Source organism: Quercus robur, chromosome 5, assembly GCF_932294415.1.
Source record: "Quercus robur chromosome 5, dhQueRobu3.1, whole genome shotgun sequence".
Lineage (NCBI taxonomy): Eukaryota > Viridiplantae > Streptophyta > Magnoliopsida > Fagales > Fagaceae > Quercus > Quercus robur.
Window position 1 is genome coordinate 81,598,123 of NC_065538.1, and position 17,307 is coordinate 81,615,429.

The 17,307-nt window shown below is 32.9% G+C and overlaps 1 protein-coding gene across 2 annotated transcripts in view; it reads right to left on the minus strand.

Moving 5' to 3' along the window:
* Window positions 1–236: 236 nt before the first annotated feature.
* The window catches only part of LOC126727357 (G-type lectin S-receptor-like serine/threonine-protein kinase At1g11300), a 19,241-nt gene continuing 2,170 nt past the window's right edge, over window positions 237–17,307 (minus strand). The window contains exons 1-4 of one of the 2 annotated variants that reach the window (XM_050432970.1): window positions 1,938–3,291; window positions 871–978; window positions 585–790; window positions 237–512 (exon numbers count right to left, since the gene is read on the minus strand). In XM_050432970.1, the coding sequence (XP_050288927.1) occupies window positions 297–512; window positions 585–790; window positions 871–978; window positions 1,938–3,075 (1,668 nt within the window). In that variant the 5' untranslated portion in view covers window positions 3,076–3,291 and the 3' untranslated portion in view covers window positions 237–296. Of the gene's footprint in view, window positions 513–584; window positions 791–870; window positions 979–1,937; window positions 3,292–17,307 lie in introns of those variants that run through there. The other variant, XM_050432969.1, reaches the window with a different exon arrangement.

Sequence of the window (17,307 nt, forward strand, 5' to 3'; positions counted from 1 at the left end):
TCCCAATTCCTTCTATAATGTTGAAGCGTTTTCTCCAATCTAGCAATATTTCTTTGTGTGAATCTATTGAATTTGAACAAAAGAAACGAGAGAAAGAAAGTGAGGGTTAAAGTTAATAGGTGAATGAACATGAAGAAGAAGTTCATTTGGTTGAAATCCTCAAAAAACCTTTTCAAGTGAAGTACCTCAACAAAGAATATTGTTCGATTGTCTCAAAATACACTACTTTTGTCCACAATTTTTTTTTTTTAAATAATGTAAAATATTTTTGTAATAAGATATGATATCAAAATTAACTAACCAAAGAGAAATGCATCCAAACTTTTGTTCGGCATGTATTCATAAATTAACATCTTCTCTTCTCCTTCAACACAACAACCAAGGAGCCTAACAAGATTCCGATGTTGGAGCTTAGAAATTATTACCACCTCATTCATAAACTCTTCCAACCCTTGTCCAGAAGTTTTGGAAAGTCTTTTTATTGCAATTTCTTGCACATCTGACAATTTTCCCTACAAACAAACATCAAATCGTTAAGTACATATTCACTATCAGACAAGAAACTCTATAAGAGCAACCATTACTCTGTATACGGGACCAAATCCACCTTGCCCAAGCTTGTTAGATTCATGGAAGTTGTTTGTTGCACTCGCTAGCTTCACAAAATCAAATAGTGGTAGTTTCTGGACTTTCAATTGGTTCAGATTGTCTCCAAGCATGTCTTCACTTGGAAATTTTTTATGTGCTTCTCTATTGAACATTAACATCTCCTTCTCTTTCTTTCTCCTTGCTGATTTCCACTAACATTTGTGAGTATAATATATAGCAACATTTCCAAGTACATTTTTTTAGTTCTAGTCGGAATATTACCTTTGCGTTTAGCAATCCACCTCCACAATAAGTACGTGAAGATTGAAATAAAAATTGTTCCTATGATAACTGTAATAGTGACAATTTTCCTCACATCTCCATTTGTATCTGTAAATCAGAAAATTGTACTGCACTAATTCAAAAAAAAAAAAGATAACTAATCTATATATATATATATAAAACCGAAGCCTCTGCTGGCACCACAATTTTCCACGTCAGCACAATATTTAAAAAATAAAAATAAAAACATTATAACTCCTCAAAACCCTAGCAACCTTACCCCTCTCTCAAGTTAAGAAATATAAAGCCACGGTTTCTGCAAACTCTCTCTCTCCAGCACAATTTTCCACGTCAGCACAATATTTTTTAAAAAATAAAAATAAAAACATTATAACTCCTCAAAACCCTAGCAGCCTTACCCCTCTCTCAAGTTAAGAAATATAAAGTCACGGTTTCTGCAAACTCTCTCTCTCTCCGGACGCAGGAAGTCCTAAACGCACAGTGTAGCATTCAAGGTTAGTTTTGTTTATATATTAATTAATACATAGTACTTTGTTTACTATTGAATACTCATATAATCAATTTCCAATTCAGTGTTCAAGAACCAAAATTCTAACTGCGCTATCATAAAATATTATTATTAGTATAAATTTTATGGAGTTGCAGTGTTAAGGAATTAAACCAAAATTCTTTTAAATTATCTATAATATTTTGTCCTCCAAAAATTTTCTCTCTTTAATTTTAGTATATTGTGTTTCTTAAGTTATAGAGAGATTTTCTTTAGTTTCTGCAAACTCTCTCTCTCCAGATGTAGGAAGCCCTAAACGCACAGTATAGCATTCAAGATCTACAATGCACGGTATACATTTGGTATTAGTTAGAATTGTTTTCAAATGATTGTATCAATAAAAGTGAATGTGTATAAATTTTGTTTAACTATCCCGTGCATCGCACGGGTTAGCGACTAGTTATTATTATTATTATTATTTTTTTGGGGGGAGGGGGTTCGTTATGGGTGCATGATTGGAAGCATAGATAAATTTTTGACATAGAGCAAAACAACTCACCAAATTCCGAATGGGCTACACGAATATAAAGATCAATTCCGCTACTGTTAGAGAATTTCTGTGTATCAATTAAGGTTCGAGTCCATGTCATACAACTTGCACCTAAATCAAATGCATAAGCTATACAAGAACAATTCTGCAAACACTGCTGCCTGCAATCATCTTCCTGAGCTTCTGACCATTCTACAAAGTCTGGCACCTTCATCATGTTCAGTTTCAAAAACCCATCCATTTTGCCAGCTTCACCACTGGTGTTCACGCTCCCACACTGCAACGGTGTCCTCCTTGCACATCCACTAGTCCAATTTTGTCTATTCCATTCTTCTGTGTTCTTTGGCTCAAACCCCTCTAAACAACTGCAAATTGGGGAACTCATTGAATTACAGCTTCCAAATGCACCACACGTGCCATAAATATCACACACACTGAGCATAGCTTTCCACACAACCTCCCAATCCTCCTTCTCACTATCCCAAATTCTTACCTCTGTATTTCCTTGGGTAGTCAGGACAACGTATGAAGATGAAGTTAAATATGTAGTTCCATCTGGGATTTGTATGACACTAAATTTGTCATGAAATATAGGAACTGTTGGTATTCCAATAAACTCCTGACCATTCCATGGACCAAAGCGGAAATATGGTCTACCATCTTTCCAAATGAATCCCTGAGTAAGACTTTGACGAGAAATTCCAGCAGAGAAGCTTCCAATGGATGGATCAGAAGGGCTTTTCCATGATGTCAACTGCACTTTCTCACCTGTTCTTTCATTAGTACTATATTTCATCTCGGGTAAGCCTGTATCAGAAGGATTTTTGAAACTCCCCCATAAGGTTGTCCCTATAGTGTTTTCTTTTAAGACAAGGTTCCCCAAATCTAAAAGCTGGGCGCTTGAATTGGCAACAGAGTTGTTAACATTCGATGACCAAAGAATCTCCTTTTGTCCGTTTAATACTACAAGGTTGCCGTCCTCAGATATAGTAAGAAGTCCAGAAGAATCGTTGAGGGGTTTCTGTCTGTTCGCTACCCATACGACTGTGAATGCAGAAATGTTGTTATACCATATCCCTAGGTAGCGGTTGGTAGAATTCACTGGGCTGAAGAATCCCAGTTTGAAAACACTTCCATTGGAGATCATGTAGTCAAGAGTCTTTGTCTTTGATGAATTGAGAAGATCTGATGGTGTCTACAGCAACAACGCCTAAGTTTAAACAAAGGCAACAAAGGACAGACAACAAGATACTCCTGCTAAGACGTCCCATACCCATAACTTCGTTTGAACCTACTTTGTGTGAGAATTCAGTAAAGGGATCGGGGAGGCCCTGTTTATCTAACTATTTATGGTGAATCTGGTTTCATTTTTTTCTATGCATCACAAAGTTGGAAATCATGATTTCTGTGCAAAAGTGGCTTTTGTAAAGCGTGTGTGTAACGGACAAGCTACTCCAGACTTTCGTAAGTAACATCGCAAAATATAAGTCAAGTCATTGTCCCTTGTGTAGACTACAGGTTGCTTATATCTCATTCTCTTCTCTTGCCCAAAAAAAGCGGTTGAATATAGACTTAAGAGTAAGGACTACAGTTGAAATTAAGGTTGTGTACGGAAATAGAATTTGAATTTATATTTTAATCTGTCGTTAATACCATGGCTCTGATACGATTAAAATATAATTCTGATAGACGTAGGGAAAGTGACATTATAATTATAATGGCTCATTATAGAAAGTGTCAGAGATATAATAAATGAAGATAAAGAAAGAAGTAAGATAAGGAAAGGCATAGTAAAAGAAATGATAGAAAACATAGAAAGACAAAACAGTAAAGAAAATAACTCCCTTAAAGAATCTCTAAGTCAGAAGTTAAAAGATGAAAAGACTAATACTATAGTACAAGACAGAACGAAAGAAATGTTTGAAAGACAGAATAGTGAATTAAGAAATGGAACTCTACATAAAGGATTAGATATAGACAATCTAAAGAAAGATGATAGTCCTAAAAATTATGATGATAGTTTGAAAGACTTACATGAAAGACAAAATAGTAAAGGTGTAGGGAAAGTAAAGGACATGCAAAAACCAAAAACAAATAGTAGCAAAGAATCCCTACGTAGGAACATAGAAATAGAAAAGATGAGACATGAAAGAGAAAAAGTCAAAGTCTACAAAGATGGGAAAAATGATAATGGTAATCTAAAAGAAAATAATGATAGTATAGTAAAAGTGGAAGTAAAAAACAAAAAATGTAATAGTTTAAAACAAATGGTAAATGAAAGACTAAAATTAATTGAAAGACCTATAATAGAAACCCAAAATGATAATTTGACAGAATTAACTAAAAAAATGAAAATTTTAAATACACTCTTACAGACAGACAGAAATAGAGATATAACAGTTTTAAATACTACTGAGTTATCAGATAATGAGAAAACTGACAGACATGTTAGTAATACTATTTGTCATAAATGTAAAAAATATGAACACCATGTTACGGATTATAGAAAGGAAGAAAAAGACAAGAAAGAAAAGATAAAAATGAAAATGAGAGAAATAAATCTACAAGACTTAATGACAGAAGCGAAAATCGTAAAAAAGGAAATTAAAGAAATTAAGGAAGAAAAATCCACAGACATAAATGACCGAAATATTGCAGAATTGATAAACTTAAAAGAATTTTCTAATCCCACAGACAGTAAATTTGAAGATGATGGCAATAGACAGAATTTCTTAAGACTAATTGACAGAATGATTTTCCAAAAATGGCATACAGAAATTACTTTGGTAATTAATAAAGAGTTTTCTTTGACAGAAATTGCTTTGATAGATCCAGGTGCTGACATGAACTGTATACAAGAAGGATTAATACCTTTAAAGTATTATGAAAAATCATCTGAAAGGCTAGCTCAAGCTAATGGAGAAAAATTAATAATTAATTATAAAATACCTAGTGCTCACATATGTAATGATGGAGTTTGCTTTGAAACAGTTTTTGTTTTAATTAAAGACCTTTCTTCTAAAATCATTCTAGGAAACCCCTTTATGACTTTACTTTACCCCTTTTTAACGACAGAAGAAGGTATCAAAACCAATGTGCTAGGGAAAGATATCCTTTTTAAATTTATTTTACCACCAATTCCAAAAGATATTTATTCACTTAATACCGTAGTAAAAGAAATTGATAGAAAAAGAATTGACAGAAAGAATAGACATTTGGAATCTTTAAAGACAGAAATAAAATATAAAAGGATAACTGATCAATTAACTGACCCCATATTAAATATTAAAATAAATTCATTTAGACGACAGATTGAGACAGATATTTGTTCTAGTCTACCTACTGCCTTTTGGCACAGGCATCGACATATAGTACAGTTACCTCACTTACCTTGACAGATTCCAACATGACTTTTCTAATATTGTTGCTACTCAGCGAGAGCACAAAAGTGTACAAAGAAAAGTTTGTTTTATAAATTCTGTTTGTTTTATAAATGTTTTTATTATTTTAAAATATTTCAAAAGAATTTCACAAAAAGACATTGACAGAAGAATTCCAAAAGAAGTTTTTATTTGTCCCAAATATAATCCTTTTCCAAAAACCCAATTGCAGACTACCATGAGTAAAAGATTCTCTCAGACAGACAAGGGCAAGGCACCAGCGGTGCAACCCAGAGGTTTCCGAAAGCCCTCAGTCAAAATTTCGGAAATGCATGAAGGCGTCTCGAAAGAGACAATATCCCTTCAGGATACACTGCTAACAGAGGCAATGTATTCATGTGGTGATAAAAGTGTAATTCTGCAAAAAGTGCCCGACAGTGCTTTTATGTTTCAAGACGGAGAATTTACAGACCATTGACTACCCAGGAGTGAGCACAGCAGTAATATAGAAGCATAAACAATGATAAAATAGTTTATAAAGAAGAGAATAGCAAAATAGATATAGTCAAAATAGATTAAAACAGGGTATGGAATATGAAAACTGAAACAAATAAATTCTTACTTGAAAATACTTCTGTCTTTGATTATACTGAAAACAAACTGTCTTTCTTACAAGCTTTGAAAATAAGAGCTGTCTGAAGAGTTACAAAATTACAAAGTAAAATCTGTAAAGGGTTACAAGATTGTCTGTCTGGAAAGGTAAAGGGTTACAAGATTACCTGTCTGGAAAGGTAAGGTTACAAGCTGTCTGGCTATAAGATTACAAAAAGATAAAGTACAAAAGTCTTTCGGGGAAAGGGAAAAGGAAAGCTAAAAGTCTTTCTGAGGATTGGACCTTGGAATGGAAACTTAAACTTAAAACTGGACCTTCGTTCTGGACCTAAAATCTGAACCTGACTTCTGTCTTCGGAGTCTGTCTATTTATAGATAAAGTGAACCATGATAAGTCTTCAAAAGTAACCTGAGTTAAGTAAAGTGAACTCAAGTTAATCTGTCGGTAGAATCTTGAATAGTAAAAGTCTATCTGGCAATCTGTCTTCTGTCTTCTTTTTGTCTTTTCTGTCATGGGTCTGTCTTCTATCTGGCAATCTGTCCGGGTACGCATGCTGGTGAACAATAAAATCTGTCTGTATCTGTCTGGACTGTAATGGATTTGTCTGGAAGCTATCCATGCATGTTGGTGAATAGTGATCTGTCTCCAGTTGGTGAATAGTGATCTGTTGCCGCTGTCTGTCGGAAGAGTATTCTGTCTGTCTGTGCCTTCTGTCTTTCTGTCTATCAATCTGTATCCGCGTAGTTATCATAATCTAGCGGATCAGTGTTATCCTCATACTGCTCATGCTCATGAAGCATTCCATAATCATTACATAAGGCACAATATGAAATAGGAACGAAAACAGGAACATGATCTTTGGCTGTCATCAATCTGGGATCTTTAACAATCCTTCTTTTCCCAATGAGCCTTCCTGCTGAAGGTCTTGGGCCATACACAACTATTCTGTCAGTGTAGCCATATAAATGAAAACTTCTATCTAATTCTTTCTGTCTTTCATAAATCTTGTTACTCATGAAATTAGACCATTCTTGAGCCAAAGCACCTGGATCCTCAAGTGATAAGTAAGTATCGCCTGTATACCAGTCATATTCAAGGATGCTACACCAATCATGGATAAGGACTAGAATGTGTGCTGGCTGAGCTTCCATATAATAGCTAGTGTCCCAAACTGGAAGAGTACTCCAGATTTCTATCTTCATATAATTAAGTCCTCCAATCTGTGCTGCTGCTTCTTGGATGACTCTGGGAAATAAACTAATCTGATTTGCAGAAGTAATGGTTAATTTTCTGATAAACCCTGCTTCTAGCATTTCAGATAACCATAAGGGATCACAGATTACTGGATCTTCTGTCTCTGTATTGATAAGTAATCCCGGGTAGGGATCAAATCTGTCTCCTGTTCTTTCATAAACTCTGTCTGAATTTCCAAAACTGTCATACCATTTAGCCTTATGAGATAACCATACATCACCTGTCATGTCTTCTGTTCTGATAAATGCTGTAGAGACTAATAATTTAAAGAGATACGTCCATCTGTCATAAGAATTTGTTATAGCTTTATGAGTTAATATATTCTGTTGGATTTCAGGGGGTAAGGTTCTAATAGCAAGTCTCGTTTTTTGCTGAATCTTAGGGTGGAGCTTTGAAAAGCTTGTTCCCATAAGATAGCTTTTTAGAGACTGTAGTTCTGTCTTTGTGGAGCTTGAATCTCCATCCTCCCTGCCAGGGAGTTGACAACCGAGTGCTTCAATAAATGCCCCGGTGCTAACAAGATGTAATTCCAAAGCCTGAAGGGTCATTTGGAATAAGGGTTTCTGTCTGAGGGTAAAGGCTGCCTGTAAATTATCAAGAAGTAGTTTAATATGAAAAGGAAGGTCTGTAAATTCTCCGTCTTGAAACATAAGCTCTCTGTCGGGCACTTTGTGCAGAATTACACTTTTATCACCACATGAATACCTTGCCTCTGCTAGCAGTGTATCCTGAAGGGATATTGTCTCTATTGAGACGCCTTCATGCATATCCGAAATTTTTACTGAAGGTTTTCGGGTACCTTTGGGTTGCACCGCTGGTGCCTTGCCCTTGTCTTTCTGAGAAAATCTTTTACTCATGGTAGTCTGCAATTGGGTTTTTGGAAAAGGATTATATTTGGAACAAATAAAAACTTCTTTTGAAATTCTTCTGTCAATGTCTTTCTGTGAAATTCTTTTGAAATATTTTATAAGAAAAACAAGAAAAGCATTTATAAAACAAATAACATTTATAAAACAAACTTTTCTTTGTACACTTTTGTGCTCTTGCTGAGTAGCAATAATATTAGAAAAGTCATGATGGAATCTATCAAGGTGAGTGAGATTCAGAATATTTCTTAAATCTAGTATGATTCTGTCTTCGTAAAGTCTTTCATTAATAGGAGAATCTGTCAAGGGATTATAATTAATTCTACTTGTTGGGAAATTAAATCTGTCATTATTCAAGAAATTACCACAATTAATATTTTCTTTAATGATCAATAAAGAAGAGTCTGTCAAAGATTCTTTTATTAAAATATTTGTTATATGAATATTTAAAAATGCTATAAAGGGTGTACATCTGTCATTTAGTACTTTTATCAGTCTATCAATATGTCTGTCATTATTATTAAAAGAAATAATAATTTTACCATCTATATTTTGTGTGGGGACAATAGTCTCAAATTGCCATCTGTCAGTCCATATACTATTAATCCATGCATATTGATTACGAAAGATTGTATTCATATTTCTGTCTTCTATGAATTCTTCTGTAGATTGGACTTTATGTAAGAAAGGAGAACAAAAACAAGGAGAATAAAAACATATCTCTGTCATTCTGTCTTGTTTAAATTCTTTCTTGTCATTTTCTGTTAATTGATTGATAAATAGCGTTTCTGTCTTTAAAGATGATAAACTTCTTTCAGTTCTGTAGATTCCTCTATCGTTGATATCTATTAAAATAGTAATCTTTTTGGAAGGGTGTATTTCTGTCAGGACAAGTGGTAGAATCAATTTAAATAATATATCTTTTTCTAACACATTAGTTTTAATTCCTTTATCTATCATTAAAAAAGGATAAATTAAAGCCATAAAAGGAGTTCTTAAAAGAAAGTCTTTAATTAAAACAAAGGCTGTCTCAAAATATATTCTATCATGGCATATATGAACATTAATTATTAGTCTTTCTCCACTGGACTGAATTAATCTTTCAGATGATTTTTCATAATACTTTAAGGGTATTAATCTTTCTTGTATATAATTCATATCAGCACCTGAATCTGTCAAAGCAATTTCTGTCAAGGAAAGCTCTAAAGTAATTTCTGTATGCCATTTTTTGAAAATTACTCTGTCAATTATACTTAAGAAATTCTGTCTATCAAATTTATTACTATTGTTTGAAATATTAATATCTACAACTTCTTTATCTGTAGAAGGAACAAGGGGGTCTATCATGGGATTAGAAAATTCTTTTATTATTTCTACAATATTATGTTCATTTATGTCTGTCAGATTTTCTTCTTTAATTTCTTCAATTTCTCTTTTTACCATTTCTTCTTCTGTCAGTAGAGCTATTGGTGTTATCTTTACACTATTTTGTTTTAATTTCATTTTTATCTTTTCTTTCTTGTCTTTATCTTTCTTGGTTTTTTCTTCCTTTCTACAATCCGTAATATGGTGACCATATTTCCTGCACTTCATGCAAGCAATAGGTATTTCTATAGTGTCTTTTAGTTTTAATAAATATTCTTTCTTGTCTTCATAATGATTTGGTAGATTTTCTATTAGTTTTATTATTATGTCTTTTTCTTTTCTTTTTCTTTTATTAATTTTAAGTGGGTTGGTTGATTTTAACTCTTTCTTAACTTGATCTATCTCTTTTTGACTGACATTAAATATTTCCATTAATTCATTTATTATATCTTTCTCAAATTCTAATTTACTAATTTGTTTAATAATTCTATTATGTCTGTCACATTGTTTTTTAGTATGTCCATATCTTTTGCATTTATGACAAATAATATGTCTGTCAGTTTTTTCATTATCTGATAATTCTGTAGTATTTAAAACTGTTATGTCTCTTAATCTGTCTGTTTCTATTGGTAAACTTAAAACTTTTATCTTTTTAGCCAATTCTATTAAACTGTGGTTTTCAGATCTGTCAATTGTTTTAAGTCTCTCATCAATTTCTTCTTTAAAACTATTACACTTTCTGTCCTTTACTTCCATTTTTACTTTTACTACACTTTCACTATTTGATTTTTCTTTTAAATTTCCATTATTATTTTTCCTACCATTGTTGACTTTTTCTCTTTCATGTTTTATCTTTTCTTCTATTTCTATCTTCTTACGTAGTGATTCCTTACTACTATTATCTTTAGGCATGTCTTTCTCTACATTTTTAGTTTTTTGTCTTTCATGCAATTCTTTCAAGCTATCATCATGAATTATTAAACTATCATTTTTCTTCTCTTTCTTTATCATGTTTCTTTGTTTTACTATGTCTTTCACTTTTCCTACATCTTCTCTATTCTGTCGTTCAAACATTTCTTTCATCTTTTTTACTATTTCTTTCTCATTATCTATCAAGTTCTCACGTAGAGATTCTTTCTTGTCTGTCTCTATTAGGCTATTCTGTCTATCTGTGTCTAGCTCTTTACATATAATTTGTACTGAACTAGAAACTTCTCTATCATTTTGCTTTTCCACTATTTCTTTCATTTCTTTTAGTCTGTCATTTTCTATAGGACTATCATCTTTTATACGTGTTACTCTTTCGTTAATAGGGCCAATTTCTAATCTGTCAGTTGCTTTTAATGTTTGTAAATTCTTATCTTCAACTTCTTTTAAATTACTATTTATAAACCAATTATCTGTCATAGTTTCTGTAAAAGATGATCTTAGATGGGGTTCAAATTCTATTTCTTTTTTATAATGTGAATTTAAAGCTTTCATTCTTTCATAGAGGTCCAAAAAACTATCATTTTTCTTTTCAACTTTAGTACATATAGTAGATCTATCATTATTTTCCAAGGACTCCAACTTTCTATCAATTTTGTCTAAAAAACTATTATTGTGGTTATTAGTCTGTCGGTTGATTTTATCTCCTGTTAAATTACTCCAATTATTTGTGTTACCATTATAATTATAATCATCTATTTCACTGTCAGAATCAGAATCAATTTCATAATCTATATCACTATTAGACCAATTATCATCTATATCTTTCATGCTATAACCTTCATCATAATCTATATCATCATAATCCATGTTTCAATTAGTGTGTGCCAAGCCTAAGTGTGAACAAGCAAACAGATGATGAGCTGATAAATGTATTTATTCTCTTTCTAAACAATTAATAATTACTGGCGGAACTATTACTAACCACTGGTATCCTTGCCATCGGGACCACCTCCTCGGGAAAACACCATTGCGGGACCACCCAAACAACGCCTGTCCGTCGGCTACAACAAAGGGGCTGACCAACGCGAAACTATGGTTTGCCAACGAGTCTGTAGGCTGACCAACGCTAACAAGGAGCAAGTAGTGGCTAAAGTAGTAATATCGGTTCCTAGTAACTTCTTAATTGCAAAGAAATAAAACTCATACACCTACCATCCATGGCTCTGATACCATTGACTACCCAGGAGTGAGCACAGCAGTAATATAGAAGCATAAACAATGATAAAATAGTTTATAAAGAAGAGAATAGCAAAATAGATATAGTCAAAATAGATTAAAACAGAGTATGGAATATAAAACTGAAACAAATAAAATCTTACTTGAAAACACTTCTGTCTTTGATTATACTTGAAAATAAACTGTCTTTCTTACAAGCTTTGAAAATAAGAACTGTCTGAAGAGTTACAAGATTACAAAGTAAAGGCTGTAAAGGGTTACAAGGATTGTCTGTCTGGAAAGGTAAGGTTACAAGCTGTCTGAAAGGAAGGATACAAGATTACAAAGAAAGTAAAGTACAAAAGTCTTTCGGAGAAGGAAAAGGAAAGCTAAAAGTAAAGCTAGCTAAAAGTCTTTCTGAGGATTGGACCTTGGAATGGAAACTTAAACTTAAAACTGGACCTTCGTTCTGGACCTTAATTCTGAACCTGCCTTCTGTCTTCGGAGTCTGTCTATTTATAGATAAAGTGAACCATGGTAAGTTCTCAAAAGTAACCTGAGTTAAATAAAATAAACTCAAGTTAATCTGTCGGTAGAATCTTGAACAGTAAAAGGCAATCTGTCTTCTGTCTTCTTTTGTCTTTTCTGTCACGGGCCTGTCTTCTGTGATGGATCTGTCTGGAAGCTATCCATGCATGTCGGTGAATAGTGATCTGTCTCTAGTGAATAGTGATCTGTCGCTGGTGAATAGTGATCTGTTGCCGCTGTTTGTCGGAAGAGTATTCTGTCTGTCTGTGCCGTCTGTCTATCTGTCTATCAATCTGTATCCGCGTAGTTATCATAATCTAGCGGATCAGTGTTATCCTCATACTGCTCATGCTCGTGAAGCACTCCATAATCATTACATAGGGCACAATATGAAATAGGAATGAAAACAGGAACATGATCTTTGGCTGTCATCAATCTGGGATCTTTAACAATCCTTCTCTTCCCAATGAGCCTTCCTGCCGAAGGTTTTGGGCCATACACAGCTATCCTGTCGGTGTAGCCATATAAATGAAAACCTCTGTCTAATTCTTTCTGTTCTTCATAAATCTTATTACTCATGAAATTGGACCATTCTTGAGCCAGAGCACCTGGATCATCAAGTGGTAAGTAAGTATCACCTGTATACCAGTTATATTCAAGGATACCACACCAATCATGAATAAGGACTAAAATGTGTGCTGGTTGAGCTTCCATATAATAGCTAGTGTCCCAAACTGGAAGAGTACTCCAGATTTCTATCTTCATATAATTAAGTCCTCCAATCTGCACTGCTGCTTCTTGGATGACTCTGGGAAATAGACTAATCTGATTTGCAGAAGTAATGGTTAATTTTCTGATAAACCCTGCTTCTAGCATTTCAGATAACCATAAGGGATCACAGATTACTGGATCTTCTGTCTCTGTGTTGATGAGTAATCCCGGGTAGGGATCAAATCTGTCTCCTGTTCTTTCATACACTCTGTCTGAATTTCCAAAACTTTCATACCATTTAGCCTTATGAGATAGCCATATATCATCTGTCATGTCTTCTGTTCTGATAAATGCTGTAGAGACTAATAATTTAAAAAGATACATCCATCTGTCATAAGAACCTGTTATAGCTTTATGAGTCAATATATTCTGTTGGATTTCAGGGGGTAAGGTTCTAATGGCAAGTCTCGTTTTTTGCTGAATCTTAGGGTGGAGCTTTGAAAAGCTTGTTCCCATAAGATAGCTTTTTAGAGACTGTAGTTCTGTCTTTGTGGAGCTTGAATCTCCATCCTCCTTGCTAGGGAGTTGACAACCGAGTGCTTCAATAAATGCCCCGGTGCTAACAAGATGTAATTCCAAAGCCTGAAGGGTCATTTGGAATAAGGGTTTCTGTCTGAGGGTGAATGCTGTCTGTAAATTATCAAGAAGTAGTTTAATATGAAGGGGAAGGTCTGTAAATTCTCCGTCTTGAAACATAAGATCTCTGTCGGGTACTTTTTGCAGAATTACACTTTTATCACCACATGAATACATTGCCTCTGCTAGCAGCGTATCCTGAAGGGATATTGTCTCTATCGAGACGCCTTCATGCATATCCGAAATTTTGACTGAGGGCTTTCGGAAACCTCTGGGTTGCACCGCTGGTGCCTTGCCCTTGTCTGTCTGAGAGATTTTTTTACTCATGGTAGTCTGCAATTGGGTTTTTGGAAAAGGATTATATTTGGGACAAATAAAAACTTCTTTTGGAATTCTTCTGTCAATGTCTTTTTGTGAAATTCTTTTGAAATATTTTAAAATAATAAAAACATTTATAAAACAAACAGAATTTATAAAACAAACTTTTCTTTGTACACTTTTGTGCTCTCGCTGAGTAGCAACAATATTAGAAAAGTCATGTTGGAATCTGTCAAGGTAAGTGAGATTCAGAATATTTCTTAAATCTAGTATGATTCTATCTTCATAAAGTCTTTCATTAATAGGAGAATCTGTCAAGGGATTATAATTAATTCTACTTGTTGGGAATTTAAATCTGTCATTATTCAAGAAATTACCACAATTAATATTTTCTTTAATGATCAATAAAGAAGAGTCTGTCAAAGATTCTTTTATTAAAATATCTGTTATATGAATATTTAAAGATGCTATAAAGGGTGTACATTTGTCATTTAGTACTTCTATCAGTCTATCAATTTGTCTGTCATTATTAATAATAATTTTACCATCTATATTTTGTGTGGGGGCAATAGTCTCAAATTGCCATCTGTCAGTCCATATACTATTAGTCCATGCATATTGATTACAAAAGATTGCATTCATATTTCCGTCTTCTATGAATTCTTCTGTAGATTGGACTTTATGTAAGAAAGGAGAATAAAAACAATAAAAACAAGGAGAATAATAAAAACATATCTCTGTCTTTCTATCTTGTTTATATTCTCTTTTGTCATTTCCTGTTAATTGATTAACAAGTAGCATTTCTGTCTTTAAAGATGACAAACTTCTTTCAGTTCTATAGATTCCTCTATCATTGATGTCTGTTAAAATAGTAACCTTTTTGGAATAGTGTATTTCTGTCAAGACAAGTGGTAAATTCAATATATCTTTTTCTAACACATTAGTTTTAATTCCTTTATTTGTCATTAAAAAAGGATAAATTAAAGCCATAAAAGGAGTTCCTAAAATGATTTTAGAAGGAAAGTCTTTAATTAAAACAAAGGCTGTCTCAAAATATATTCTGTCATGGCATATATGAACATTAGGTATATTATGATTAATTATCAGTTTTTCTCTATTGGCCTGAATTAATCTTTCAGATGATTTATCATAACACATTAAGGGTATTAATCTTTCATAATTCATATCAGTACTTGAATCTGTCAAAGCAATTTCTGTCAAGAAAAACTTTAAAGTAATTTCTGTATGCCATTTTTGGAAAATTACTCTGTCAATTAAACTTAAGAAATTCTGTCTATCAAAAGGGTCTATCATGGAATTAGAAAATTCTTTTATTATTTCTACAATATTATGTTGATTTATGTCTGTCAGATTTTCTTCTTTAATTTCCTTAATTTCATTTTTTACCATTTCTTCTTCTGTCAGTAGAGCTATTGGTTTTATCTTTACACCATCTTGTTTTAATTTCATTTTTACCTTTTCTTTCTTGTCTTTTTCTTTCTTTCTACAATCCGTAACATGGTGACCATATTTCCTGCACTTAATGCAAGCAATAGGTATTTCTATAGTGTCTTTCAATTTTAATAAATATTCTTTCTTGTCTTTATAGTGATTTGGTAGATTTTCTATCAGTTTTATCATTATGTCTTTTTGTTTTCTTTCTCTCTTATTAATTTTAAGTGGGTTGGTTGATTTTAACTCTTTCTTAACTTGATCTATCTCTTTTTGACTAACATTAAATATTTTCATTAATTCATTTATAATATCTTTCTTAAATTCTAATTTACTAATCTGTTTAGTAATTCTATTATGTCTGTCACATTGTTTTTTAGTATGTCCATATCTTTTGCATTTATGACAAATAATATTATCAACATGTCTGTCAGTTTTCTCATTATCTGATAATTCTGTAGTATTTAAAACTGTTATGTCTCTTTTTCTGTCTGTCTCTATTGGTAAACTTAAAATTTCTATCTTTTTAGCCAATTCTATTAAACTGTGATTTTCCGTTCTGTCAATTGTTTTAAGTTTCTCATCAATTTCTTCTTTAAAACTATTACACTTTTTGTCTTTTACTTCCATTTTTACTTTTACTACACTATCACTATTTGCTTTTTCTTTTAAATTACTATTATTATTTTTCCTACCATTGTTGACTATTTCTCTTTCATGTTTTATCTTTTCTTCTACTTCTATCTCTTTTGTATCTAAATTCCTACGTACCATTTCACTGTTTTGTCTTTCATATAATTCTTTCAAGCTATCATTATATCTAAGGCTATCATCTTTTCCTATTTCTTTTTCTATCTTTCTACGTATAACACCTTCATCTTTATGTCTTTCAATTCTTCTTCTATCATTTGTCTCTATTAGGCTTCTTTGTCCTTTTATCACTTTCCCTACATCTTTACTACTCTGTCTTTCAAACATTTCTTTCATCTCTTTATCTATCAACTTCTCATGTAGAGATTCTTTCTTGTCTATCTCTATTAGGTTCTTCTGTCTATCTGTGTCTAGTACTGAACTAGAAATTTCTTTTAGTCTGTCATTTTCTATTGTGCTTCTACGTGTTACTCTTTCGTTAATAGGGCCAATATCTTTATCAACTAATCTGTCAGTTACTTGTAAATTCTTATCTTCAACTTCTTTAGAATTACTATTTATAAACCAATTATCTGTCATAGTTTCTGTAACAGATGATCTTAGATGGGGTTCAAATTCTATTTCTTTTTTATAATTTGAATTTAAAGCTTTCATTCTTTCATAGGGGTCCAAAAAACTGTCATTTTTCTTTTCAACTTTAGTATATATACTAGATCTGTCATTATTTTCCAAGGACTCCAACTTTCTATTAATTCTGTCTAAAAAACTATTATTGTGTTTATTAGTCTGTCGATTGATTTTATCTCCTGTTAAATTATTCCAATTATTTGTGTTACCATTATAATTATAATCATCAATTTCACTATCAGAATCAGAATCTGTTTCATATTCCATATCACTATTTGACCAATTATTATCTATATCTTTCATGCTGTAGCCTTCATCATAATCTATATCATCATAGTCCATGTTTCAATTAGTGTGTGCCTAGCCTAAGTGTGAACAAGCAAACAGATGATGAGCTGATAAATGTATTTATTCTCTTTCTAAACAATTAATAATTACTGGCGGAACTATTACTAACCACTGGTATCCTTGCTATCGGGACCACCTCCTCGGGAAAACTCCATTGCGGGACCACCCAAACAACGCCTGTCCGTCGGCTACAACAAAGGGGCTGACCAACGCGAAACTATGGTTTGCCAACGAGTCTGTAGGCTGACCAACGCTAACAAGGAGCAAGTAGTGGCTGTGTAGTAATATAAGTTCCTAGTAACGTCTTAATTGCAAAGAAATAAAACTCATACACCTACCATCCATGGCTCTGATACCATTGACTACCCAGGAGTTGCTGTGCTCACTCCTGGGTAGTCAATGGTATCAGAGCCATGGATGGTAGGTGTATGAGTTTTATTTCTTTGCAATTAAGAAGTTACTAGGAACCGATATTACTACTTTAG